Genomic DNA, 26,017 nt, shown 5'->3' with positions numbered 1-26,017 from the left:
GACGGTCCCTTCTCACACAGACACACAGACTCATGATGGGCGTTTGATGACGGTCCCTTCTCACACAGACACACACTCAGGATGGGCGTTTGATGACAGTCCCTTCTCACACAGACACACACTCAGGATGGGCGTTTGATGACAGTCCCTTCTCACACAGACACACAGGAGCGCTGAGGGGCCCCGTGTCATTTCCTCATAAGCGGAGCGGAGAACATTCCGGATCTGAGGAGCGCCTGTACGGGCCTCGCTCCCGGACTCGGATCGGGGGATAATCCGGTCTGAGCTCCGAGCCGCAGCGGTCGACAAAGAACAAAGAGCGGGGGGGGCCTCCTCCTCGACCCGGTCTCTCCATAAAAACGCCGCGGTCGACCGCCGTTCGGCTCCGTGAAGCTTTACCACATCAGTCTTCGCCGCCGAGTGCCGTCGTTTCCGTGGGCGACCATTAACCGAGCCGCGCGCTTCCCTTTGGCGGGGTTCGCGCCCCGCCCCACGTCCGGAGCCCACATTACAGACGGCGAGCCGAAGCAATCAGAGGGCGCCATTAATCATCATAATGCTCCGCGTGCGGGCGACTGATACCGGAGAGCTAGCGCCCCATTATTAGCGCTCACGCACGTTTCCATAAGCAACATCATACGCGCCGCGGCTAAGGCAATCACAGAGCGTCATTAATCATCATATTAGCTCCGCGGACCGAGCGATGCGTCTGAAAGTCGGATAAGAGCCCTCTGACAGGCATTTATTCTCGGAGGAACGGCCCTGATATCGAGATCTGCGCGGATCCTTGGAAAGGAGATTTATGTGTCAGCGGGACTCAAGATAAATACAGGATAAACAGAGTAAATAAAAACACACCTGTATAAAGTGTATCTCAGCTCCACTTAATATATATTAGCTCAGCTAACACTGAGCATTAACTCTGAGTTTACCAGTCGAACCCGTGCTACGTCTGACACTGTACCCTCGCACCAGTCATCCTCAATCTCCCGCTAGCTCTAACTGCGGCTCGTAACTTTGTGCTGTAGGTGTATGTACTGACTGCCGTTATCGTTTCTGACACTGATAGCTGGCCACTGTCGCTGCTTATTACCTAAACCTTTATGCTTGCACTTCTGCAAGCTGCTCCAGGTAAGAGCCTCTGCTGCAGGCCTATGCAGCGCTCAGTGAGGTACAGTTTATCACAGTGGCGCCCAATCATGTGCCACGGAGAGTATGCAGGTTCTCATCCCAACCAATCACTACACTTGCTGATTTCACCAATTAACACACTTTCAACCAGAGAGGTGGGAACTAATAGGTGAAATCAGCAGGTGAAGTGATTGGTTGGAATGAAAACACTCTCAGCCATCGACGGCACGTGATTGGACGCTGCTGGTCCGGCGCTTCATCGGCAGGGCGTTCACACTCACTGGTGCGGGCGTACGACTCGTGGCACGTCCGGGCGATCTCCGCCGCCAGCTCCATCTGGTGCCCGGTCTTGTCGTCGGGGGCGCCGTCGGCCCCCAGGGCGAACATGCCCCCGGCGAAGCAGGTCAGGTGACCCATCTTGTGCTCCAGCAGCCCCCCCTTCCACTCGGCGATGTAGGTGAGACCGCCGCTCGACTTCCGGATCAGGTTGGTCTCGATGGCCTGGGGGGGGGGGTCACACAGAGGTCGCGGAGGTCATTAGCCTGCTGGGTGGGGGTGGGGGGGTCGTGTACGCTTCGCTGGGTAACCGGACGCGTGCGGCGAACCATCGATCGCCCCGCACCTCATCTCTCTCCATCACGGGGCGGGCGCCCTCCGTCACCCGGTGACTGACGGCGTGGGTCAGCTTGTTACGGGAGGCGCGTGATGAAGAGGCTCCAGTGCGCCGCACTTCATCAGCCGATAAAGAACTCCCCCGCTCCCTCCCCCCTGGCGCGGCCTGCAGCCCATTCCTTCTGTTCTACTCCTCTGTTCTGTGTCGTCAGCCTTCCTTTCATCCAGCAAAGGCTTTTACAGCCTTTTCATTTCACGCAACGGCTCGGAACGACGCAATGCTGAGGCAATCTCGCAAAAAAATCAAAAATAAAAATATCCAAAGTAATGTATATTATGTGGTCGGAAACACCGTCGCGTAAAAATTCTGAACGGCCTGTTTCCTCGGTCGGGGGAAACTGGGATGGAGTTCAGCTTATTGTTTAATCTTAAGAACCGTAGGCGTGCGGCGTCCTGTTTAGCAAGTAACTGCAGCAGGGCTGCTTTGTGAAATCCAGAACGGACCGGTTACCTAAACCTGAGAACAGTGCGTGCGCCGTCGGAAGAGAAGGCAGTTAACCCGGACGAACCCCTTGTGACTGGGCGAAGGTTTCAGACGGCCTGAGAATCAGCACAGAGTTGTGCAATCGCTTACGACTTATTCCTGGAAGACTTCAATTAAATATACCGTGGCATGAAGTCAAAGTGTTTCCAAGGACACTTTGCAGAAATCAGTAAATACTATGACCTGTGCGTTACATACAGATCCAATCCACTAACACAGAGCCAAGAAATGCAGATTTGCTGGTTAACTGGTACGCGTGTACTGGAACCACAGAACAATTTAGCCGTGATTCGAGCACGTGGATCCTGTGACCCTGGGCTCTGCTTGTCAGCTAAATACCTACACAATCAGCGCTGCCAGGAGAAGCATTAAAAACACCGTCGACCTGCCGATACGAACCAGCCCGAGATCACGCAGGGATTCTCTGATTGGGCAGAAGACCCGGGGAAAGACTGCGGGAGCGTTTGCTATAAACAGAGCGCCTGTCGCCGTGTCAGTCAAACGGGACGTGACAGGCAGGCTGTATTTCGGCGGCTCTCTGTGTCTGCGTCCTCGCTGCGTCGCCTCTGTTTAACTCCGTCTGTGAGGAGGGCTGCTTCCTCTGAAACACATCCATTTTCCAAGATCAGGGCTTTTCAACCTTTTACGATGCAGAGACACCCGCCCAGACTCGAAGGCATCCAAGGGACCCCCATCAAGTTAAAAAAGGGTTATATTTAAAAAACGTTTTATATTTTGAAATATTTTCCTAAACCTCTGCTCGCCCCCCTCTTGTTGGGCTGAAGGCTCGCGGGGAGCACTGCTGGCACCGCGGCGTCACGGGGAGCGAAAATTCGGCACCTGGCAGCAGAACGCCGCGCTCCGCTGCAGCCGACTGCACTGCACGCTGCAGCCTCTCTTTGGGGGGGGGGGGGGCTGTCAGCATTTCTGCACCCCTCTCTGCTCTGCTGCGTGTGGGGACGGGACCTGCATGCGGTAGAGAACAGAGAACCCCCCCCCCAAACACACGCACGCACACGCACACACACACGCACACACACACACACACACACTCCCCATTTACCTGCAGAGCGTCGTAGTACAGCTTCTTCCCCTCCTCGTCCGTCTTGTCGGACATGAGCCAGGCCTTCAGCAGGTACTCGTAGAAGCTGTCTCCCAGCCCCCCCACCGACACGTGATCTGCAAGGCAGGAGCGCGAGCAGGGAGTCAGGAGGGGGGGGGTCATGTGCACCTCTCTCCTCCCGCAGACAGAGCCCCCTGCTCCGGCTGACAGGGTAATGACTACGGCCGAAACCCATCCACCCCGCGAGCGTGTTTACGCTGGGCCCGGACCCCTCCCTGGCGAGACCGCGCCTTTCCGCCAAGCCACACGGACGTGGACAGGGCCTGTAAGCAGGGAACTGCGGGGGGGGCGGGGGCTAACGGGACTGAGGACTGTCACGACGAATGTTATGGAGGAGGTGTCTGGAAGAATGAGATTTTAGGGGGAGGGGGGAGAGCCTTTACCAGGGCCTGCGGCGGGGCAGGGGAGGGGGCGGGGCAGAGCGGGGGAGGGGCGCGCGGTTCGGGACGCCGCGGCGGCCCTCGGGCGCTCCCCCGTCCGCCTCGCTCACGGTGACGGATGAGTGCGAGGTCGCGGGAAACAGTGTTTGTCATATCGATCGTCATACTTCCTCATACATATTTATGCGCCATTATCGGGCCGGCCTTGTTGGCGGGATAAAGATTGCACGTCAGCCGCGGTATCGCTGACGGGCTCTCTGAAAGGCTGCCGGAGCGCGCGGCCTTGCCGTTCGACAGGGACGCACTTCCTGCGCGGGTCTGCGGCACGGTCAGAGTGTCAATGCCACCGGGGGTCAGGACCGTGACAGCGCGGTCAAGGACCTCGATCGCAACGCGACCGTATAATTCCAGTGACAAGGAGGAGTAAGGCATGGAGGGGGCGGGGGTTGGGAGAAGACCTCTGCTGTAACATTGTGTCATCAAGAACACGGCAGAGGTTCTCCTCCAGGATTCTGACTGACATCTCCAGTTGCCACGGCGACAGTATCAAAAGGAACATAAGCTAGCTGGCTTTCATTCGGGGGGGGGGGCGAGGTCATCGCCGGGTCTCCCAGAGGACACGAGCATCAGCCGTCCGTCAGCCCTGAAAGACACCGGTTATTTACGACCGGCCCGTCCTCGTAAACGAGAAACGCGATCGACGAAGCCGGAGCGTCAGCGGGGAGCGTGTTTCTGAGCCCAGGGGGGCGCGGCGAGGGCACGGCGAGGGCGTGCGCGCGATGGAAGGCGCGGGATCGCCATCGATCCCTCCCGCCGCGCGAGAAATGTGAAAAGGGATTAGAGTTTAAAAAGCCCCGCGGGGCGGACAAAGGTTCATGCAATCGTTAGGCCGGATCACCTCTGAGACTTACACGGCCAAAGTTCAGGTCATCTCGCAGGCTTATTAAACCCCCCTCACCCCCCCCACACACCCCCCCCCCCCCAACCCCCCCCCTCCACCCCCCCCACACACCCCCCCGCGATTCTTCAGCTTAAAATACGCAGTCGCTAAAATCACAATAGCCAGACGACACGTACAACAGGAAAAAAAAAAAAGATTAAAGATAGTTTTTTCTATTCTGGTGATATTATCTTCGTCCATTTTCATGCACTCCGCATTTTGGGAGGAGACGCGACTGATTCCGGATCGTTCCCGACGAATCCCCAGTGACCTCGGTGGAAGCGCTGCCATGTTTTCTCATGACCGCAGAACGCGCGTGGACTACATACGAGGCCGGGCCCGTGACCCCGGCCTTGGCGGCGGGGTCATGGGAGTTGTTGTTTTTGTCATAATTCCCAAATCCGCACCGCGCGCTTAAGTGAGCCCCTCTCTGCGGGAGAGCGGGCTGGTTTCGAGCGGGGCCATTAAGACCCAAAGCACTCTGCTGTTCCCGGCTCCGGGTCAGCGCCTCTCAAATACTCCTGGCGTCCCGCGAAATGACTGACCCGCGGTTTCGCCGGGATTAATCCCTCTGAGAGGCTCGCTGTGTAAACACAACCGTTACGGGACAAACAGAGCGAGCGACCCCCTTTCCCATCCGCGCGTCTGGAAGCTGGGGGTCGGGGGCGGGTGAGTTTTGGGGAGGGGAGGGTGTGTGGGGGGGGTGTCGTGTTGGTCGTTGGCCAGCTCCCCCCAGCTGGAGAGCTCTCTGTTTATGGCGGGAGAGCTAAGGGCCAGTTCCTGGCTCAGAGCCCTCTGCTGCTCTCGCATGGCTGTGAACCCCGGCCCCTGGGGATTATCCCGCTTTAATGTGCCTCCGGCGGGAGGGCGGGAGAGCGGTTACTGGCCAGGTGGTTGTCATGGATATGGGAGGAGGAGCCGATGTAACGACGCGGGCCATCTCGCATCGTCTGGAAGCGGACCAACCCAGACCGTTCGCCGCCGGGGCGCTCAGAAGTCCGCCGACGGCTTCCGCGGATTGCACGTCTATGGTTTTCCGCTCGGTCGCGCGCGGCGTGAAATCGCCGCCGAGATCACGCCGCTCGTCTGCCCGCCGATCCGTCCGCTCTTCCAAAAACACGCAGATTTCCGCCCCCCGGGGGGGACGAGCGGCCATCTGGCGTCCCTCCTTCAGGGACGCGGCGCTAATGATCCCGCCATCCCGCCGGCGCGGTCGGGCTGGACGCCCGCCACGCCGCCGCCGCCTCCGTAACCAGGCTGCGGAGAGCCAGACTCGGGCTCCGGCTGGTACCGAGCGCAGGGGCCGGGCGCGGCTACCGGGAGGCTTCTGCACACACTGCCCTGAGAGAGCGAGGAATTTACCGGAACGCTAACGGCTAGGCTAACTCCGAGAGGGAAAAAAAAAAGGTGGGGGAGAACTCACTTTGCGCCTGAATAGCCTCCCACAAGTTGTCCAAATTTCATATTTACTTTTTTTTCCAATATCACACACCTCAATCACGTATTACCCCCCCCCCCCCAGTATTTTCTCTCCTCAAGGTGATGTATAAAAGTATAAACTGTCCAAACTCCATTAAGTGCTTTGTTACGGTGCCGGTAAGAAGAAAGCAATTCAAACAGAGTGGAATTGCTCTGGTGCACAGAACTCGGGCACACCGAGTTCTAATGACGGGAAAATTGGTGTGTTTAGTCCATCAGCACTGCAGACAGTGTGCTGGGGGCTGGGTTAATAGAGGTGAGTGAAGGAGGAGGAGGAGAAGGAGGGTAAGGCTGACTTACGCTGGCCCCACTGCCCGCTGTTGGGGTTCAGGTAGTTGGGGTACAGTCCCTGCGGCTTGTCCAGCCGATTCAGAACCTTCCGGATGTTCATAACCTTGAAGTGAAGAAAACACGTGTACGCACACACAGACAGAGAGAGAGAGACACACACACACACACACATGGTCACACACTATCACGCACAGTATTAAAAAAAGCTGCATGTATGAAATGCAATGCAATTCTGACACACAGGCTTACTGTAAAGACAAGGCGTTGCATTAATAATGACTCTCTCACAGCGAGCTCGTACCCCGGGGGGGATAAAAATATACGAGGGCCGGGGCTCCGGGGAACCGCCGGTGCCTGCTAGCCGCTAACGCTAAGGCTAGCGCTAGCCTTACCTTCTCAGCGAACACGGGCTTCCCGGACAGCTTGCTCAGGTGCATGAACTCCAGGTGCAGGGTGCCGTACTCCGCCAGAATGCTGCTGCCGCCGGACGCCCAGGGCCAGTTCCTCCCGATCCCGCTGCAAAGCAGGCACACCCGCCGACCTTTAGAGGAGCCGTCGCGCCACGGCGGGTCCCGGGAGCGGGACATCGCTTGCAATTTTCTAAAGTGGACGAGCGGCGAACTCTTCCAGGACGAGGGCCAACATTTTTAATGATATTTTTCTTTGTATTCCTCAAAAAAGCCTCAGCTGAGCGGTGACAAACGGTGGTGATTGACCTCTTAACGTGACCGCAAACTGATGCCAAGGCGTTAGCACCAAGTCTGGTCCTAGTGGAGACCACTGGCTCCTCCCACTACAAGAGCACATGGTAAAAGAGCAGCATTAGCAGGCCATGGCACCATCTGAGAGAGGAACATGAGAACAAATGCAGTGCACGGCTAAAGATGCTGCATCGAGAGTAGTCAAGATGCTCCACTCCGTATGTATTCATTGCTGTCAATTTTCAGAACGTCTTGGCGCTGCTACATCCTTGGAAGTCCTCAGGTTCATTATCATTCATGCACGGACTAGCGAGCCCAAATGACTGTGACCTCTGACCTCTGCGCGTTTCAAGACTCTTCCCTGCCGACGAACACCGCCGCACCGTCAACAGAAACCAGCCGCGTCTCGTCAGATTCCCGTGCAAAATCGCTACAAAACAATTTGGAGGGCGAGAAAATGGCCTGGTTTCCCACTGCAAGAGTATGGATGTCAGCACCTGGCCTGTACCTATAGTCCATATGAGACCTTAGCGTAGCATTCTGTCCATTCTGGCTAATTTCAATTACCGATAATTCAAGTGTAGTACTGCCTCCCGAGCTCACCAGATTGCGCGCTAGTGCCGGCACCAATTATTAAGACAAATAGTGTAGCGTCGGAGTGCTAATGGCGCATAATCACAGCCTCCCAAAAATAATGGCTATTGTCACTTTCGTTATTAAACCTTTTGTCTGGAAGACGAAGTGCACGAGACATTTTTTTCATTAACACTGTATGATTCGGTCGGATTAATGCAGAGGAGCTTGAGGAATGGGTTGATAAGGTGTAAAAGACTACAGCTCCTACAAACCTGAGAAAGAGAAGGAGATGGGAGGGACAGAGGGAGAGAGAGAGAGAGAGAGAGAGATATGTATCAGTGCATGTACATGAGAGGTGTGTGTGTGTGTGTGTGTGTCTGAGAGAGAGAGAAAGACCGAGCGAGAGAGAGACAGAGATTGGAACAGAGTGGGGGAGAGTGTGTACGGAATACTGAGTAGGTCTTCACTCTGAAACAGTGGGTCTAATATCAGCACAGGAGATGGGATTCTGTTCATCACTTTGACTGTACTTTTCCAGGAGAGTTAGAGTGAACGCACTGTAAGCAGAACGAATGTGCTTTCAGTCCAGCCGACTCAATGTCACCACCTGGGGTTGTACCTCTGCTCACAGAAGCGTACCGCTCGATAAGTCATAGAGATGACCTGAACAAGAGGTGAGCCCAGCCAACCATGATGAAATTTTGAAATCTGTAACTAGGAGGGAAATGCGCCACTAGTGTATCTAACACTCAATCTTAACTTATTGTACATACTGTACAGTGTGAATGGATAAAAAGCACCAGAATATAAGGAACATAAACCACCTTGATGAGGGAGTCCGCTAAGTGACAAGTTGGCCACTGATGTCAAAGGAATAAGCTGCCTAAAAAGCGATTACTCAGCAACTCGACTGATCACACGGTTTTACTTCCTGCACGTGGGCGTTCTGGAAGCTGGGACTGAGCGCGTGCACACGCCCCGCTCTCCTGCGCGCGCTTCGCTGTTCAGAAATGCTGAAATGCTGGTCACGCCACCGTCAAGAGACCAGAGTATCGGTGTGCATAATGACAGCAGATCCCTGCCTCTTCCCTGCACATCCAGGCAAAACGACTTGCTTTTCATTATGCGGGTGATTCAACCACGTTACGCAAATTCTGCAAATCACAAAACATCGGTATGGAGGGAAAACATTTTTTTTCTTTCATGTTCCAGTCCCCGAAATGCATAATCGGCAGGCGCAGTTAACACACTGTGATGGTTGGCAAAGATGGGGGGGGGGGGTTGAAGACTGTGCCCCTTCCTCCCTGCCTCTATGCAGACCGGTCTGTAGGACAGGTCTTCCTCTGCATGTTATGGCAGTACTGACCGGTCTCCCGCTGAGATGCGCTCTTGAGCAGAATCCCGCCGCATTAGGCCGGGGCGGCGGGTTCGCTCCCGCTGAGAGCAGTAAGTGGGGCTCGGCGGGAGCGGGGCTCGCGGGACGAACGCCGCCGTCGGCCCCCGGGCGCTGGGAGCGAGGCCCTCATCGCCGAACCGCTGCCCACTTAAGCGCGGCGCGCGACCTGACGCAAGGCCGGAAACCGCCGTCGAGGCCATCGGCGAGCGAAGATGAGGGTCAGGCGGGAATCGCCATGGCAACGGCACGCAACCGCGAACTCTCGACAAATAGCCTAACTCTACTTATGACCCTCCCTCTCCACCTTTAACCCGGGAGGAATCGGGGCCTTACCACTTGGGACGGGTACCGTCAGGCTTTTGGGAGTCAGGCCTCATGCGCTGACTCATCTGCAGTGTTGAGCACACAACGTAAAAGCAGACGGCACCTTGAGAGAATGAAAATGGCCCCGGCCGCCATATTAACGGCAGAAGTGGCCGTGCTTCCTGTATCCAGATTGCGGCGACGCAGAACCTTGGCGGGCCCGCTCGCCGTTAACTTCCCCCGAACTGCAAACGTCGTAATTCTCCCCGCTTCCTGCGATTCCACCCCCCTGCCCCCCCCAATCGCCCGGGAGACGAGCATCCGTCATTCAGGGCCTAATTAAATTCTTTAAATCAAGCTGGCGCTCCTGCGGGCGGAGCCCTCTGAAGGCCTAGCGGAGGAGAGGGAGAGAGGGAGGGAGGGAGGGAGGGAGGGAGGGAGGGAGGGTGCGAAGGAGGAGATAACTCAGGGAGCCCGGCTTGTCGTGGCGAAAGCTCGGCGCAAGGTGGGGGAATGAGCTACAATCCGTTTTGCAGCGCTAACTCAAGATCAAGTGCCCCACCCCCCCTCCCCCCCCATCCCCAAACGACTCAGTAAATACTGTGGACTCACCCCACCAGTTTTATGTTTGAATTTGTTTCAGGATGTGGAGTCAATGGAGGGGGGGAGATAGCCTCAAGGGTGTGCAGATTCATAGCCATCATCACATCGCACTCTTAGCCTGTTCTTGAACTCTACAAAAACCGCTTCAGACCTGCTCAAAAACACCCTCTTTACATTCCTGTAAAAATATTCCCCCCTTCCTTTGTCTAGCCTTTTTTGAGGACTCCTTGCCCAATCAGCATGGAGGGGAGCCCAGTGCTTGTCAAGGCTCTCAGATAGTGTTCAGATCGGGAGAATGAAAGCTACGATGCATGGTGAAAGCAGTTGTACACTGCTATGTGGGAGAGAGTGACCACAGCTTAAATTGGCATCTTAATTGAGCGTAAGAATGCAAGCATATCGATCGAGAAATTTCCCCAGATACTGAAAAATGATTACGCAGCTTGAAAAGTAAGGGGAAATAGATCTGCTTGACGCCTATATTTCTGGTCGAGAGCAAGGGAGCGAGAGAAGGTACAAGTTAAACTGTGTGAAGGCATAAAAAAAGTAAAGTTCGTTGACATCTGAAAGCAATTTCTTGCTGCTCGTTTTACCAGGGGGGAGAGAGGGGACTTCTACAAGACGTATCAAATAAGATATCTTTCCCGGGAGAGGGATGGTAATGTTTGATGTGAGAGCAAATTATCAGCACAGGCACAAAGCCCTGATGGACAATTTGAGAAGGGCCTACAGGGACAACCTCTCCGTGCCTGAGAGAAAACAGACGGAGAGAAATGTTGCAGGTCTACATGCAGGTTACAAAAAAAACCTAAATCCTACAGGACTGGAGGACCACACAGAATGTACCCACACTTCGTTCTCAAACTCAGCTTGGAGACAGTCTCCAACATCTAGCCTTACACATTCAACTAAGAATAGTGCATTTTCTTAACCATATTTCCAAAAGTAACAGCCAAGAAAATGTCACATTCGTTTGCTTGATGTTGAGAGCACTCACACTGTTTCACTTCAGTTGCAGCATTTAGTTCAGATTATGTGTCACTGCGAGACACTTGACACTACTTCAAGCTGCAAGTCAGCTACATTTAAAAGATGTCACCGGCAGATAACGGAAATGTGGGCAGCATTGGCGAAAAAAGAAGAAGCTATCAGCCCTGTTGCTATGGCGTCACCAAGGACACCGAAGGTAGCGTTCTCAAAACTAGCCTTCCTTACTGTCCTGACACAACTCAAGATGCAATTACCAACCATTTCGCAAAAGTGGTCTCCGAAGGCTTTCGCCGACGGTGCCGGCATGTTGTTGCCTTGACGTCCACAGTGAACCGTGGGGTAATAACAGCCCATAAAAAGGCCGCGGCTAAATTACGTGGCAAGTACCTGGAGATTTAAGTGGCGGGAGCCGAGAGGGCAAGTGAGCCTTCTGGGACGCTGCCAGCTTTACCCTGAACACCAAGTGCTCAGTGTCACGTGCAGTGTGGAGTTCTAAACTGTAAACATAATAATACTAAAAGATACATATTCTAAACATTTGTATTTACCCCCCCCCCCCAGTTTATAATGGCCATCTGTGACACTTACACCTGCAGCATAGGTACGAGTTCTCCTCCACAGTAGTGACTGTTATAGGCTCTACAGGCTGCATAGTATTCTGGGAGAGAGCTAGCAAAAACAGCCAGTTCTTCCAGGCAGCAGCTGGTAGCTTATGGGGCAACTGCATTTTCTGCACCCCCACCGTCTCTCAGGGGGACCACACAGACCATTTCCTCACTGCTATCCACTCTCGGTCATAAATGCCAGGCAGCACTGTGGCACCTCGGACATGACTACATTTCCCAGCCTGCACCTGTGGTGAGTGGATTTTGTGCCAACTGAGCCAAGATGGTAATACGAAACGAACCTGACCTGGCTGTGGGTTACTCTACACCCACTGAGTATGAGGCATTTTCATGACAAACTAAGCAGGACTGTTTGCTGGGGATGATATTCATGACGCTCGGTTTACCCAGAGACAAGGCGAGACCAGCGGAAAGCACTGCGAGTGCCTTTTTTTCCCTGTAAAATACCTCATTCAGACAGGCCTTAACAACACTTACACGCGCAGCGAGGGACAAATAATACCTCTCGGTTCCCACGGCATTGATAATTCATGTTAGAGAATAAACAAATGTTTATACTCGCCTATGCCGCGTGCCAGTTCCTCTGCACATCAGAGATAACAGAAGAACACTCTTCCCCAGCCGAGGCTAGCGCGCAAACTACTGTAGCGGCAGCTTGAAGACCCCAGATTAGATAGCTAGCTTTCCACACCAGTCTTCTCCAATGTCTCTTGTCAACTGAGAGCACGTCCTGCGGTATTAGCGCTACAACAGGAAGCTGAAAACCGCACCAGCCGCTCTGTAAACAGCGAGCTCCGAGTATCCGGCAGATCCGCGTGGTGGATGGGTTCCACCGTGTGGGTACTGGTGGTCGCCCGCTCCCGCGCCCGTGTCAGAGCCGGCAGCCCCGCGGGGTGGTGAATGATTGGCCGTAGCTTGGCAACGCGCGGACCGGCGCTCAGTCCTATGCCACCTTGCCTGGATGCACTATGCACTATAAGGCTACTGTTAGCCGCTAATCCGGACACGCAGATGATTTTCTGAACACATGCTCAGAGGGTAGTTGCCAACTGTCAATCACCCAGCAGCAAAGTACTAACCAATAACACACTTCACTAACGCTAACGCATCGCTGTTATCACAATAACACCGACGCAATCAGCACACAAAGTTCTGCTTATTTCTTCATGTTTAGAACCACATTAGTGGTTTCTGATTACACCTTGTCACACAGACACCTCCCCTTCTGTGCCAACTTTTCAGGTATCTGGAAAAAGAAAAGGCTAAAACACTCCCGCTGGTGAGGATAGCCAGAAACGCAAACGTCAACGTTTTATGAACAAACAGCCCCCACCCCCCCCCCTCCCCCCCCAACCCCGCCCCCCTGCGCGTTTTTAAGCCTTTCCCCCTCCCGGGGCACCAAACCCCCTTCCCGCCAGCAGAAGCAAGACTGCGGTGCGTGCAGAGCGGATGAGGTCTCATACAGCCCCTCCCCCCCCGCAGCGACCATCCCCGGGGGGGGGGGGGGGGGTTTCGGGAGTGAGCGCGAGCGCTGCATGAAGCCCCCGCTGCGCTCTCATGCCCCCTGCATATCAAAAGAGATATTTTACATTTATTTGCTTGATTTTTTTCCCCCAAAGCCATGTATGCTTTGAGTCTTCTGCTGAGCTTCAAACAAACTTCTATCACGTTTCCTTAAAGGAACACAACAGCTGCATAATTAAATCCTGCCATGTTTTCCCTTATTGTTCTGTGTTTAGGGTTTTGTTAGTCATGCTGTGCGTGTGTGTGTGTGTGCATGTGTATGTGCGTATAATGTAAAAAGCTTAATATATTCCCTTCTGAGCAGGCAGTATTTCCATATAGCCTAATGTAAACTGGCTCTCCATATCTGCTTTACAAGAGTGTAGAATGCATGTGTTAAATTTTTCTGAACTCCTTTTATGTGCTTTATATTCAGACACAACCAAAATCAAGCAAATTTGCAGAGATGAAATTACTGCTCAGGAAAAAAAAAACCATACAAATTACTGTTCTTTTTTATTTTGAATTGCATGGCAAGCTACGAAAGACCAATGTTCAAACCGAGCACTGCAATAAACTGCCTAATCAAAACGACTCCATTGAAACTGGGTAGAGGGGGTAGAGTCCAGTGTTTTGGTAATACCAGCCCCATGCCAACGATACTGAATCGTCAACAATGACCGCGAACCAATGGTCTGGTTCTCACCCCTACTGAGAACACCCAGAAGGCACTGCAACGAAGCCCACACTCTGCCAGTCTCTCTGCCAGCCTGCCTCTCTGCCCGTCTGTCCGTCAGTCTGTCTGCCTGCCTGGTAACAGTATCCCTGGACCCTGCCGGACCTCCTGGTCCCTGACCGAGCATCCTGCTCTAACGATTTCCCATTTAATTGAATTTAGGCCGGCTGAGTCGAGTCAAACTGATGTCAGGCTCCAGCAGCAGGGAAAATTTGATTTGGGAATCCTTTATCTTGCTTATGGTCCGAATAAAGGGGAGCGGGATGGGGTGCAGGGCGCAGATAAGCTGGAGGAAATGGGTTCGGGAGAAATATCTCACAGGCCCACCACTGCCAGGGTTCACTGGCTCACAGAGTCCTGGAAGAGGGAAAGCGAGAGATGGTGTGTGTGCGTGCACATGTGCGTGTGTGTGTTTGGAAGGGTGTGTGTGTGTGTGTGTGTGTGTGTGTGTGTGTGTGAGTGTGGGCTGTGTGTGCTTGTGTTTGTGTGGGGTGTGCGAGTGTATGACTGTGGGGTGTGTGCGCTTGTGTTTGTGTGGGGTGTGTGTGTATGTGTGCGTGTGTATGTATATGTTTGGGCTGTGTGTGGTGTGCGTGTGCGTGTGCGTGTGTGCATGTGGTGGGGGGGGGGGGGGGGGGGGGGGGGTAAAAGGATCTAAGGGACTGTGATCCTGAAGTGCTCATCAGAGGCCAGTTGCGTGTGAACCCACAGGACAGATGTTGAGCAGGAATGCACAGACAGACACCGCAGTGCAGAAAACCCCTCATAGAACACGCATGGCGCCAGAGCTTGTTCCCCCTTGCAGAAGCCGCACGTTTCACCAGCACAACGCACAGAGGGGAAAAGAGCCAGTGAGCTTAAAGACAGCAGCGTCTGCAGCAGCGCACAGAGGGAAAAGAACCAGTGAGCTTAAAGACAGCAGCGTCTGCAGCAGCGTGCAGAGTCTCTGAAGCTCGATCATCCCCGAGGTCGTGTCGGCGATGCCCATCGCCCCCGCGCCACGCCTCCGCCAGCGCTCGAGTCCCGGACCGCCCGCCGTTTGAGGAATGAGTTACGGCTCCCTCTCTGGCGGCCATGCCGACCACGTGCCCGCCTACTGACGGCTCTTTCTATCAGCGGTGTGATTGACATCTCAGCAGGTGAGGAGGCGGGGCCTAACACACCTGGGCCGCCAGCTGTAGCCTCCGCCTAAACTGACATCTGCTAAATGAGATTTTTTTTTTTCTCCGGGCCGTTTGATCTCTCCCAATCCCTCTGCTCCCAATTCCATATCTGAGCTAAAATAAGCCCACGTGCCACGCGTGGGGACGACAGGCATCCAATTTGCCACGTTACGGATCCGGCCGGGGGGGGGGGGGGGCTGTGGGATTTCAATATCCGAGGAGCACAAAGGGCTAGCTGAAGATTCCTGACCCACCATCAAATTTCAGTTTGTTTCATAGAATATGAGCATTTAACCCAAGATCAGAAATATGCTGCAACGGATTGGCGACCTGTCCACCGTGTTTTCCTGCCTCTCGCCCGGTGCATGCTGGGATAGGCTCCAGCCCTCCCGTGACCCTGAGCAGAAATAAGCGGTTTGGATGAAGGATGAATGGATCACAAGTATGTCATTGGAATGTTCTTAACGGAACATTCTAATGCTGATGTCACAATCACTCCTGGTAATTGAAAGCAGTGGAGTTCTGGAACTGAATTCTGAGAAAACATTCCACAAAACCTGCACTTCAAAGGGGTTAAAGGTATTATTGCAGCAGCACCCAGAAGACAAGGGGACCGGAATGACACACATAATCTTTCTTTGGACAGAGAACAAATATCCCCTTTCACAAGACTTCACTGTGAGCGGTCTTGTGAAATAGCACACACTTTTCCTCACTGCCTTGTCGCAGAGCCATTCCAATTAATCTCAACAGCTTTTATTTATTTTATTGTTTAAGAGAAAAATTTGATCCTTTCATGTTTGGGAAAAGCTAATTAAATTGATGATCAGATCCCAAAGGTTTTGACTGGACTGATTATTCTTTGTGCGCGACTTCATTGTACACCATGCAAAAAAAAACCCCCCAAATTTTTAGTATTTTCCCAGAGTACATAAATAAAAACTGGAGAGAAAGAAATGAAGACGAACTATTTGGGCGAAGCGGGGCTGAAATGAGCTCGATAAGGCGCCCAGAGCTTCGCCGTGGCGAGAGACGCTTGGCGACCTTCGTTCTCCCCTCCGCCGTCGCTTTCCGGAAGCCCGTCGTTCTCACCGCTTCCGTGACGTGGGGCGCTTTTTTTAAAGTACGAAAATAAGCGAGATCCCTTAACACAACGCTGCCCAACCCTGTCCCTGGAGATCTACCGTCACATAGGATTTCCTACAAAAAAAAAGGTTTTCCTATGAACAAAACAAAACAAAACAAATCCGTCCGAAAATAATTTGACTTAGAGTCGAGGCAGGTGGCTGCAGGTTCAAATCCAGCTCTTACAGGTCTGCTGCAGCCTTTAGATAATTATTTATGCGTTGACAATAAGGCATTAACCCATGCAATGTTGTTTTTAAGCTCACCACACCAACATAAAATATGGTTACCACTCAAGCGACACGTCTACCGATTGACCTTGATCTAAGATTTATGCCACACTTGGCTTTGAGCTTTGATGTTTCACTTTATTTCCCATCAAAATATCAATGCCACCACACTTGGCTTCCGCAAATGGCTATTAACCTTGAGATTTCCCTTATTTTTTTCCTCCATCGAAATATCGATGCTATATATTTTTTTGTACCGCGTCCATTTATATCAAACTGAAATCTAAATGATGTGAAGAGCAGTTTCACAGTTAATTAATTCTTGTAACTTTTAACTTGAAAATGAAAAAAAAAAAAAAAAAACGTCCCAGAAATACTTAGGATGTCAAGGCTCGCCGGTGAAACCTCTCATCGGGGCTGAATCTTGCGCGCTGTCTAACTTTCAATGTCAGCCGCCTCTACCTACCTAGCATGCTCCCCAGCGGAATGTGGAGGAGAGCTGCCCCTGGCTTAATGAAATTGGGCTAGAGTAAATATTTAACGCGTTTAATGAAAGGGGGGGGGGAGTCGAGGTGACGAACAGAAGTGGGTCAGACCGGAGATCCGAGCGCGGCTAAGATTACTGTTCCTCCTGTTTTCCTAACAAATTGAAAATGTCAGATCACTGTCTTTCCGAATGGCGTACGAGCTACGCGGCCGCGCCCTGCAGCCGCGGGCAGGTCTACACAGGCCAGCACGTGTCCCCTTTTCACACCGCGGATACCGGAGACAGGGTCTGCCGGTTCTCACCGAAACCCCAGGACTTTCAGATGCGGTTCTCCGTTTCGACACTACAAATGAAGCGCAGTGCGGTACGGCCTAGACAGGAAAAACAGGCTGGAGAAAAAAACACTTTGTAATGGTTTAGCAACTCAAGAAGAGTCTAACAAGTTCTCGCTGCGAGCAAGCAGGCTGTTTACATTCACGTTTCTGCAGCGTTTCGATGCTCTGTGAGAGAACCCTGCGAACACAGGCTACCGCACGCAGCCACGCATCACGAGCAGGCCTTCCGCACACGCATCAGGAGCAGGCCTTCCGCACACGCATCAGGAGCAGGCCTTCCGCACACGCAGCAGGCGCGCAACCGCACGCGCACCGTAAAGGGGGGGGAGGGGCTTCCCGACGGACCGGCGCTCGTTTCCACCCGAGCGACAGCTCCGGGAGCGACGGCGGGACGACACGTCCCCCAACCCCCCCCAACCCCCCCCGGGCTCCGGGGGAGAGAGAGCCAAGAGCGGGGAGGGCGGCTGATTGGCAGGGACGACCCGCGGCGGGAGCGGCTGTCGGGCTGTAACCCGCCTCGCGGCGCTCGCGCGATTACGACGCGCCGGGGAACGCCGCGCGGCGGTAACGCACACGTCTGGGGGCGAGACGGCCCGTCCCCCGAAATACTCTGTACACGAATGTCCCGGGACGCATGGCATCAAAAACTGCACATGCCACACTGCAAAAAAGAGCCTCTCTTTCAGGCTTGTAATGAGACTTAAAGTCTTATTTTCTTCTCTCAGGTAGAAAATATTTGGCTTGTGTTAAAAGTTGCTTTTTGCTTGAAATTCTCTTACCCCATTGGCAACTCTTAAAATGAGCCAAACTGTCTCACCTCATTGGCAATCTCGCGGTCCCATAGTAACAGATGCAAGGGTTAAGTCTGAATATAAGACTACAGTACTTATTAAGCCTGATTTATCTTCTGGTTTTCGCAGTGCAGCAATTGAAAAATCAAACTGTCCTGGCTTGAACCCTCTACCACAGAACCTGGGTGGTCTCAAGAGTTAGAGTCAGAAAAAGGGGGGTGTGGGGGGGCAGATAAAAGCTAAAGCATGGGGGCATTAAAAATAAAACACTAAAATATATTGCTATTGTGACTAAATCAGCAAATAACTTCCTTTCCACTGGGAGGGAAAGGTCATCTTCCTGTCACCATCTTTGAGAGAATTACCGAGCCCTCCTTTTAATCTAGCTGCGGTGCACTTTGACTCCAGCTATAAATAAAGCTCTCGAGCAATAGATTTTTTAGAGTTCGGCGGCCCTTGAAGTAAACAGAATTTGTAGCGCTACGAGCTGAAAGTGTGTGCCTCTGAAGTCTCGAGTTTGAAGCCGTCTCTTCAGCCGAAGCCCGGGTTCGCCCGTGATGATCAGGGAACAGAGCCGGTGACTCAGAGGTTGCAGGTTTGATTCCCAAGTGGGACACTGCAGTTGTTTACCTGAACAAGGCTCTTAACCCGAATTGCCTCAGTGCACAGCTGTATTCACGGATTGTGCAGAAATCTACAGCAAGCTGTGTAAGCCGCCCTTGGAATAAGCGCCTGCCAAATGCGCGAACGCAAATGTAAACGCAATTTAAACGCAGAGTGCTTAGCGGTTAGGACTGCAGCAGATTGAATACAGGCGATCCCCATTTGGACGCGTCGTTGCCCGGGAACGGTTCCTGCCGATCCGCTGCTGATCTGATCAGTGTTAATTACGGTCTTTATCAGCCCAACGCGAGTGGACTTAGTGCTCTGCGGACCGGCGCGTTCAGGCCCGGATAAATAAATCAACATCGGCGCGTCCTCCCGTGGGGTGCGAAGATGGGTCGGGGGGGGGGGGGGGGGGGTCCGCCGGCTGGTTTTGGCGGGGGGAGTTTGCGGGGGGAGTTTGCGGGGCGTTCCGTGCCCCTGGGGCTGAGGGTGAGGTAGGCTGCCGGGTCGAGGCGTACAGAGAACCCTTTCATTCGCTCGCAAGCCCGGGGAAGATTAATTGGCTGCGCGCTCACGTGCAGCTGTCTCCACGACAACCTGGAATTCAATTAATAACCTGAGAGCTGAACTACAATTGGGAAAAAAAAAAAGAAAAGAACAAAATAGGTTCAGATGACATACAGGGTGAGTGAAATAAGACTTCAGTCTGTTGACTAATTCTTTTCTTTAATTTCCCTTAATGTGTATTTTTTAAATCCATTATTCGCGTCCCACAATTTTCGCAATTTCTCTCACGCAATTAAGAACAGTAGAAAGCTACCTTTTCTATGAACAGCATTTTGAATATGAAATGCACTAAACATTATGTCTGAATGTTTACTGGGATTATTTAATTGTGAATACTCCGCTCCTAATTATTTTATTAGATTAATGAGCCATCAAATAAACAGGGAGGCGCTGAACAGCAGAGAGACAGGCCGGAGGGCCGGAAGGTGAAAAGCTGTTCCTGATAGAGACGATCAAAGACCGACTTCTTTTCATTCGCGAGCTTCCATTACGGCTCAAAACTCTAATCTGCTGCAAAGACGGACTGGAAACGAACCCGGCGAAACGCGGCAAGGTCGCCCAAGCCCCCCAGGCCCGTTCAGAGATGTTTCGAAACTTATATTCGGAAACTAATGAGGTTTATGAAAAAAAGCTTACCAATCAACAGATTGTAATTTCGCTGAACGTTAGCTGTTGAAAATCAGGCCTGTGGTTGTAATGTGCTGAGAAGGCCTGAACGGTGTCATCAGTGAGATTAGGGAGTTCACTGAGAGGTGGGCGGGGACTGTGGTCAGGTGACAGGGGACAGATGACTGAGGGGGGTGGGGACTGTGGTCAGGTGACAGGGGACAGATGACTGAGGGGGGTGGGGACTGTGGTCAGGTGACAGGGAACAGATGACTGAGGGGGGTGGGGACTGTGGTCAGGTGACAGGGGACAGATTGGGGAGAGCCAAGGGAGCATGTGACTCTGGAATGACTGATAAGGCCCTGAAATGAAAGGGCTGTGAATGTGGGATGCTGAAATGTGACGACTGGGACAGGCTAAAACTGGCTGCAGTTCCTCATTGTGCTGTGCTGCCGTCTCTCTCTCCCTCCCTCCCTCTCTCTCTCCCTCCCTCCCTCCCTCTCTCTTTCTCTCTCTCCCTCCCTCTCACCTTCACTATCTCTCTGACACTATCTCTCATCCTCTCTCTTTGACTCACTTACACACAGTCATACTCTCACTGTCCCACACACTCTCTAACACACTGTCTAGCTGTCTCCCTCGTTTTCTCTCTCTTCCTCCCTCCCCCAATCCCTCCCTCCCTCCCTCGCAATCTTTCTGACACTATTTCTCTTCCTCTCTCTCTCTGACTCACTTGCACCCTGTCACACTCTCACTGTCTCACTCTCTCTCCCACACTGTCTGTCTGGGTGGGGGCGCTGGAGGGGTTCTTTGCCATGATGGTGATGATGGGTAGTTGACTTAATTAAGTTATTTTTAACTTGTCCTGGCCATGCAAAGCGTATGAGTTTTGTTTGTTGTGACATAAAAAGGGAAAATGGCTGAGATGTATTGACTGAGTATTGCAGTTGAGGTTAACCCACTACCAATGTAAAACAAATGGAACACTAAAGGCTTTATTAAACTCTAAACTCTAAACTCTCTCACACACACACGCACACACACACTCTCTCCCTGTCTCTCTCACTTACACACACCTTAACTGTCTCTCTCCCTCGCTCTCTCTGACTTGCACACACACACACACACACACACTCTCTCACTCTGTGTTTCAGAACCCTGTTACCCTGTAGGCTGACGTGACTAATCCTCACTGTGTGTTTGGAACAGAAACACAGACAGTGCAGACAATTCACCAGTCAAATCTCAACGAAGGGCTCCAGTTTTGTGTCAGTTTGACTTATTCATTCCAGAAGTTTTGAACATGGCTGCTAATGCATTATCTCGCTGATATTTGACCCCCAAAAAAAACAAACAAAAAACAAAGTAAAAGCAAAACAACAGCTATTATGTAATTGTGGTCTATGACTGTGCACTGAAGTCGTGGAAGGTAAGCGGTTTGCTGCTGTGCAGTGCGTCAGTGCTCCAGTAGGGGCAGCAGTGAGTCAGTGCTGGTGTATTATTGGTAAGGCTCATTGTTTTCAGTTTTTATTCTTATTCTTATTGTTGATTTTGAATATCAAAAAAGGGTGTAAATCCTCTAAGGAGGCCTTCGTTATGGTACTTAGACAGGAAAATAAAGCTGTTTTTTCAAGATCACCATGAAATGAATTAAATGCAGTGCACTATAACATACCCAGGAATCGCTTGATTAACAAGGGGGTAGTCTGTGTTCAATCTGATAAAGTCAATCAGTCAATCCCTCTCAGTGGGCTTTCTATGGAAACCAGCCTTCCAAAGCGAAAGCTTGACGGAATTAGCAACAGTAACTAAGGAGAACGGGACTTGGGCGGAGCTTAACCAGGGTCAATTTCGCCACAGGAGGACACCGCATGCCTAATCTCACACAAACAGGAACAACTTTTTAAAAACGCGTGAAAACATAAAATCAGGGTGGAATTCGATAGGCTCCTTTTAAAAAAAAAAAAAAATCTGGGTATTTTTAGGTGAAACTGTAGAAACGGAGAACAATGAGCCCTAATGATTAGTGAAGGCAGCCTCAGGCAGCGGAGGGAAGTGAAAGAGCTCAGCTCAGCCGGAGAGAGCAGGCCGGCAGGGTCTGACCTCTTCATATTCAGCAGGGCCCAGGGGATGCCCGTGGGGGTTTTGAAGGCCGGCAGCAGCCTCTCACCCAGCTCCACCGCTTTCTTCCTGTACACCTGCGGGAGGGGGGGGGGGAAGGGGGGGAGGGGGGAGAAAGTTCGGTCAGCAAACGGCTCTTTCAGACCAGCAGGGGAGAGAAAGAGAGGCGAGCCACGATTTGAGAGAATGAGAGAGAGGGTTGATTACGAAAACCAGAATGTGTACAAACCGACCACAGTCAGTCTCTCACACTCTCTCTCACTGACTCACACACACACACACACACACACACACACACACACATATACACATGCACGCACATACACTGGCACGCTCACTCACTCAGTCAGTCTTTGCATGCTTGCTTACTCACTCATTCACTGACTCTCTCCCACACACACACACACACACACACACACACACACACACAGTCACACACACACGCCAGCCCCCCTCCCCTCCCTCACAGACACAGCGAGACGGCTCTGCCTTTGAAAGGGGGGGCAGGACGGACCCTGAAGGCTGCTGATATGACTGGATCAGATAAGGGCCAGCGGGCTGTCCCGAGCACGCTGACTTCCTGCTTAACGCATCATCGCCACCCCCCCCCCCCCCCCCGCCCCCCCCAGCCTCTCCCTCGTCTCACACCATGCCTCACAGCCCTACCCATCAGATGGCGGAAATGAGACGTCCGTCAATACTGCCCGCCAGAAAAATGAGAAAACGCACACAAGCCACAGAGGCAAAAAACCAGGGCAGCACCGGAGCATTATGGGTAGGGAACTGGGCTCCCAACTCGAAGGGCTGTGGGCTCGAATCCCGGTTTTGGAGCCACCGCTGTGTCCCCTGAGCCTGGTGCTTAACCCCAATTGAAAATCCAGCAGCAAATGGATTTCGTGTGCAACAAAAAAAAACAAACAAAAAAAAAAGTAATCTGGATAAGGGCAACCGCCAAACTCCGAAGCGCAATGTCATGTGCTACATATTTCATGTCGGGGAACGGGGGGGAAAAAAAAAACCCCCCCGGCCTGTCCCGTCCCGTGTTATTGAGGACGGGGGCACATGACACCAATCCTTCAAATTACAGAGGAGGGGAGGGGAGGGGGGGAGAGGAGGCCGGGGGGGGGGGGGGGGGGGAGGGGAAGAGAGGTCACATCCTTCTAAGAAAGGCAGAGTGATGGCGCTCCAGGGCGTGGGCCTGTGCGCCGCGGGTACTGAGACGCGCTAGCGGCGCGGTCGCGCAGGCTGATATACGGCCCGGGCCCCACACATCACCCGCCGTAATTACGTGTCAGGGGAGGGCTCCGCGCCGGGGCGGCGGGGGGGAGAGATAGCGGGGCGCGGCATGCCGGATGTTTCTCGGGGGGGGGGGGGGGGGGGGAGATGGTATCGGCGCGCCCATCACTCACCGGCGCCGGGGCGGTTCCGCACGGCGGCCCGTCCGTAAATCCCGCTTGTTAAACACGAGGGGGAGCAGAGCGACGGAGAAGGGAGGGGTGTAACACACACACACACGCTAACATACATAAACACACACACCTAAACATACATACATACATACATATACACACACACACACACACACTAACATACATACATACATACATACACACACACACACACACACACACACACTAACATACATAAACACACACACCTAAACATACATACATACATACATATACACACACACACACACACACACACACACACACACACAAACATACATACATACATACATACATACATACATACACACACACACACACACACACACACACACACACACACTAACATACATACATACATACATACATACATACATACACACACACACACACACACACACACACTAACATACATATACACACACACACAAACATACATACATACATACATACACACACACACACACACACACACACACACACACACACTAACATACATACACACACACACACACACACACACACACGAGCACGCATGGTTTATCTGCAACCTAGTGTTACAGTAACAGTCACGGTGCGAAGTGTGCAAAGCGGATTCGGCTCCACAAAGGGATTTGCGTCTGGCTTTCAAGTCTCACAATAGCCAGTGTGAGACGCACAATGCAGAACACAGTCTCCACAGTCCTGCTACTGAAGCTGAACCTCTAAACCAGCAGGTACACAATGCAGAATACACTCACTCCTGGGGACAGTCCCCACAGTGCTGCTACTGAAGCTGAACCTCTAAACCAGCAGGTACACACTGCAGAATACAGTCACTCCTGGGGACAGGTACACACTGCAGAATACAGTCACTCCTGGGGACAGTCCCCACAGCGCTGCTTCTGGAGCTGAACCTGTACACCAGCAGGTACACACTGCAGAATACAGTCACTCCTGGGGACAGTCCCCACAGTGCTGCTTCTGGAGCTGAACCTGTACACAGGCAGGTACACACTGCAGAATACAGTCACTCCTGGGGACAGGTACACACTGCAGAATACAGTCACTCCTGGGGACAGGTACACACTGCAGAATACAGTCACTCCTGGGGACAGTCCCCACAGCGCTGCTTCTGGAGCTGAACCTCGACAGCAGCAGGCAGGCCGACAGGAAGGGCTCCATGGCAACGCTAATGAAAGGGTGAAAAGGGAGCAGGGAGTAATGACGGCAGTGCGAATGGCTCAATCCCCTCCATGCGAACGGCTGGCGGCCCGGACGAGGAGACGCGGCGGCTCTAAGCAGGAGGCCGTGAACGAGGCCGCCGCGAAGAAACCCGCCGTTTCCGCGTAGGAATTCAGCCTGCCGCTCGTTCTGATGAGTCTCATTCGGGGCCCGGTTCCCTAAAGTAGGCCGAGAAGGGGCGGGGGGGGGAGGTGAGGTGAGCGTTGGGAGAGTTCTGTAAATCGCTTCCAGAGCCAGGTGAGACTCCGTCCTCGTCCTTGGGGCCTCAGAGCAAGGTCGCCCCGTTACCCGTCCGGCGAAACTGGGCGAGGAATTCCCCCGACTCCCCCCGCACCGCGCCGAAGTAGGTAAGGAGGGCTTCCTGGAGAAAGCTTCCGGAAACTTCCATCGTTTTTCGCACCGCGACTTTTAGGACGAGCTGCAGAGGACTTTTTGTGAAAAGTAACCCAAGACCCGCTCGCTAAAACGCAACGCGCTGAAGTCGTCATGGCGATTCGCCGCGTTCCCGCGTCGGCGGACAGCCGGAGTGCTAAGCAGCCCGTCCAGTTGGTTTGATTAACGTCTTTAATAAAAACCCGGGGCAGGCCGAATAAATAAATAAATAACCCGGCTCCTCGGCCGCAATCGCTCAGCGAAGCGCCGCCGCGGTTTACCGACCAATTAAACAAGCCGCCTCAGACGGGGAGCGGAGGAGATGGAGAGACGCCGCAGCGGCGTATCCGGGGCGACCATCGTACGCGCGGCTTAAGCACGGGTGAATGACGGTCGAATCGTATGCGAGAACGCCGCGGCCGTATAATAAGACCATAGGGGTTTTTTTTTTTGAATACGCACGCGCGCAACGGGCGAACGTAAACGCGGACATCGCCGGGGCCCTGTCCTAAACTCAGCAGGCTCGCCGGCGGGGCCCTGTCCTAAACTCAGCAGGCTCGCCGGCGGGGCCCTGTCCTAAACTCAGCAGGCTCGCCGGCGGGGCCCTGTCCTAAACTCAGCAGGCTCGCCGGCGGGGCCCTGTCCTAAACTCAGCAGGCTCGCCGGCGGGGCCCTGTCCTAAACTCAGCAGGCTCGCCCGCGGGGGCCCGGGGTAGATTAAAAGCCCTCGGGTGGAGAGCGCGTGAGGGTGGGAGTGTATTCTCAACGCGGCGGCAGATAGCGGCGAGCCGTCGTGTGTCAGCGCGTCCCGCCGCGCCCCGCCGAGGCTCGATTGCTTTCCTCGGTCCGACAGGCTAGCAATCTGCGCGAATAACTTAAGCGGGTGGGGAAAAAAAAAAAACGGCTGTTTGTATCAGGGACGGATTGGACGTGACGCTTTTCAAGGGGTGAGGAAAGAGAAAGGCGCTATAAATAACCCCGACATGCTGAATCGCATTAAAGAACACA

General features: G+C 53.1%; 1 protein-coding gene across 1 annotated transcript in view; it reads right to left on the bottom strand.

Annotated features, from left to right (window-relative positions):
- Positions 1–26,017, bottom strand: part of man1a1 (mannosidase, alpha, class 1A, member 1) — a 127,124-nt gene that overhangs the window by 10,917 nt on the left and 90,190 nt on the right. The window contains exons 5-9 of the mRNA XM_035421343.1: positions 21,948–22,042; positions 6,893–7,016; positions 6,510–6,603; positions 3,351–3,466; positions 1,413–1,632 (exon numbers count right to left, since the gene is read on the bottom strand). Of these exons, the coding sequence (XP_035277234.1) occupies positions 1,413–1,632; positions 3,351–3,466; positions 6,510–6,603; positions 6,893–7,016; positions 21,948–22,042 (649 nt within the window). The remainder of the gene's footprint in view (positions 1–1,412; positions 1,633–3,350; positions 3,467–6,509; positions 6,604–6,892; positions 7,017–21,947; positions 22,043–26,017) is intronic.

The sequence above is a fragment of the Anguilla anguilla genome, chromosome 6 (assembly GCF_013347855.1).
Source record: "Anguilla anguilla isolate fAngAng1 chromosome 6, fAngAng1.pri, whole genome shotgun sequence".
Taxonomy (NCBI): domain Eukaryota; kingdom Metazoa; phylum Chordata; class Actinopteri; order Anguilliformes; family Anguillidae; genus Anguilla; species Anguilla anguilla.
Note: the sequence above shows the minus strand (reverse complement) of the source record. Positions and strands in the feature narration are given on the sequence as shown.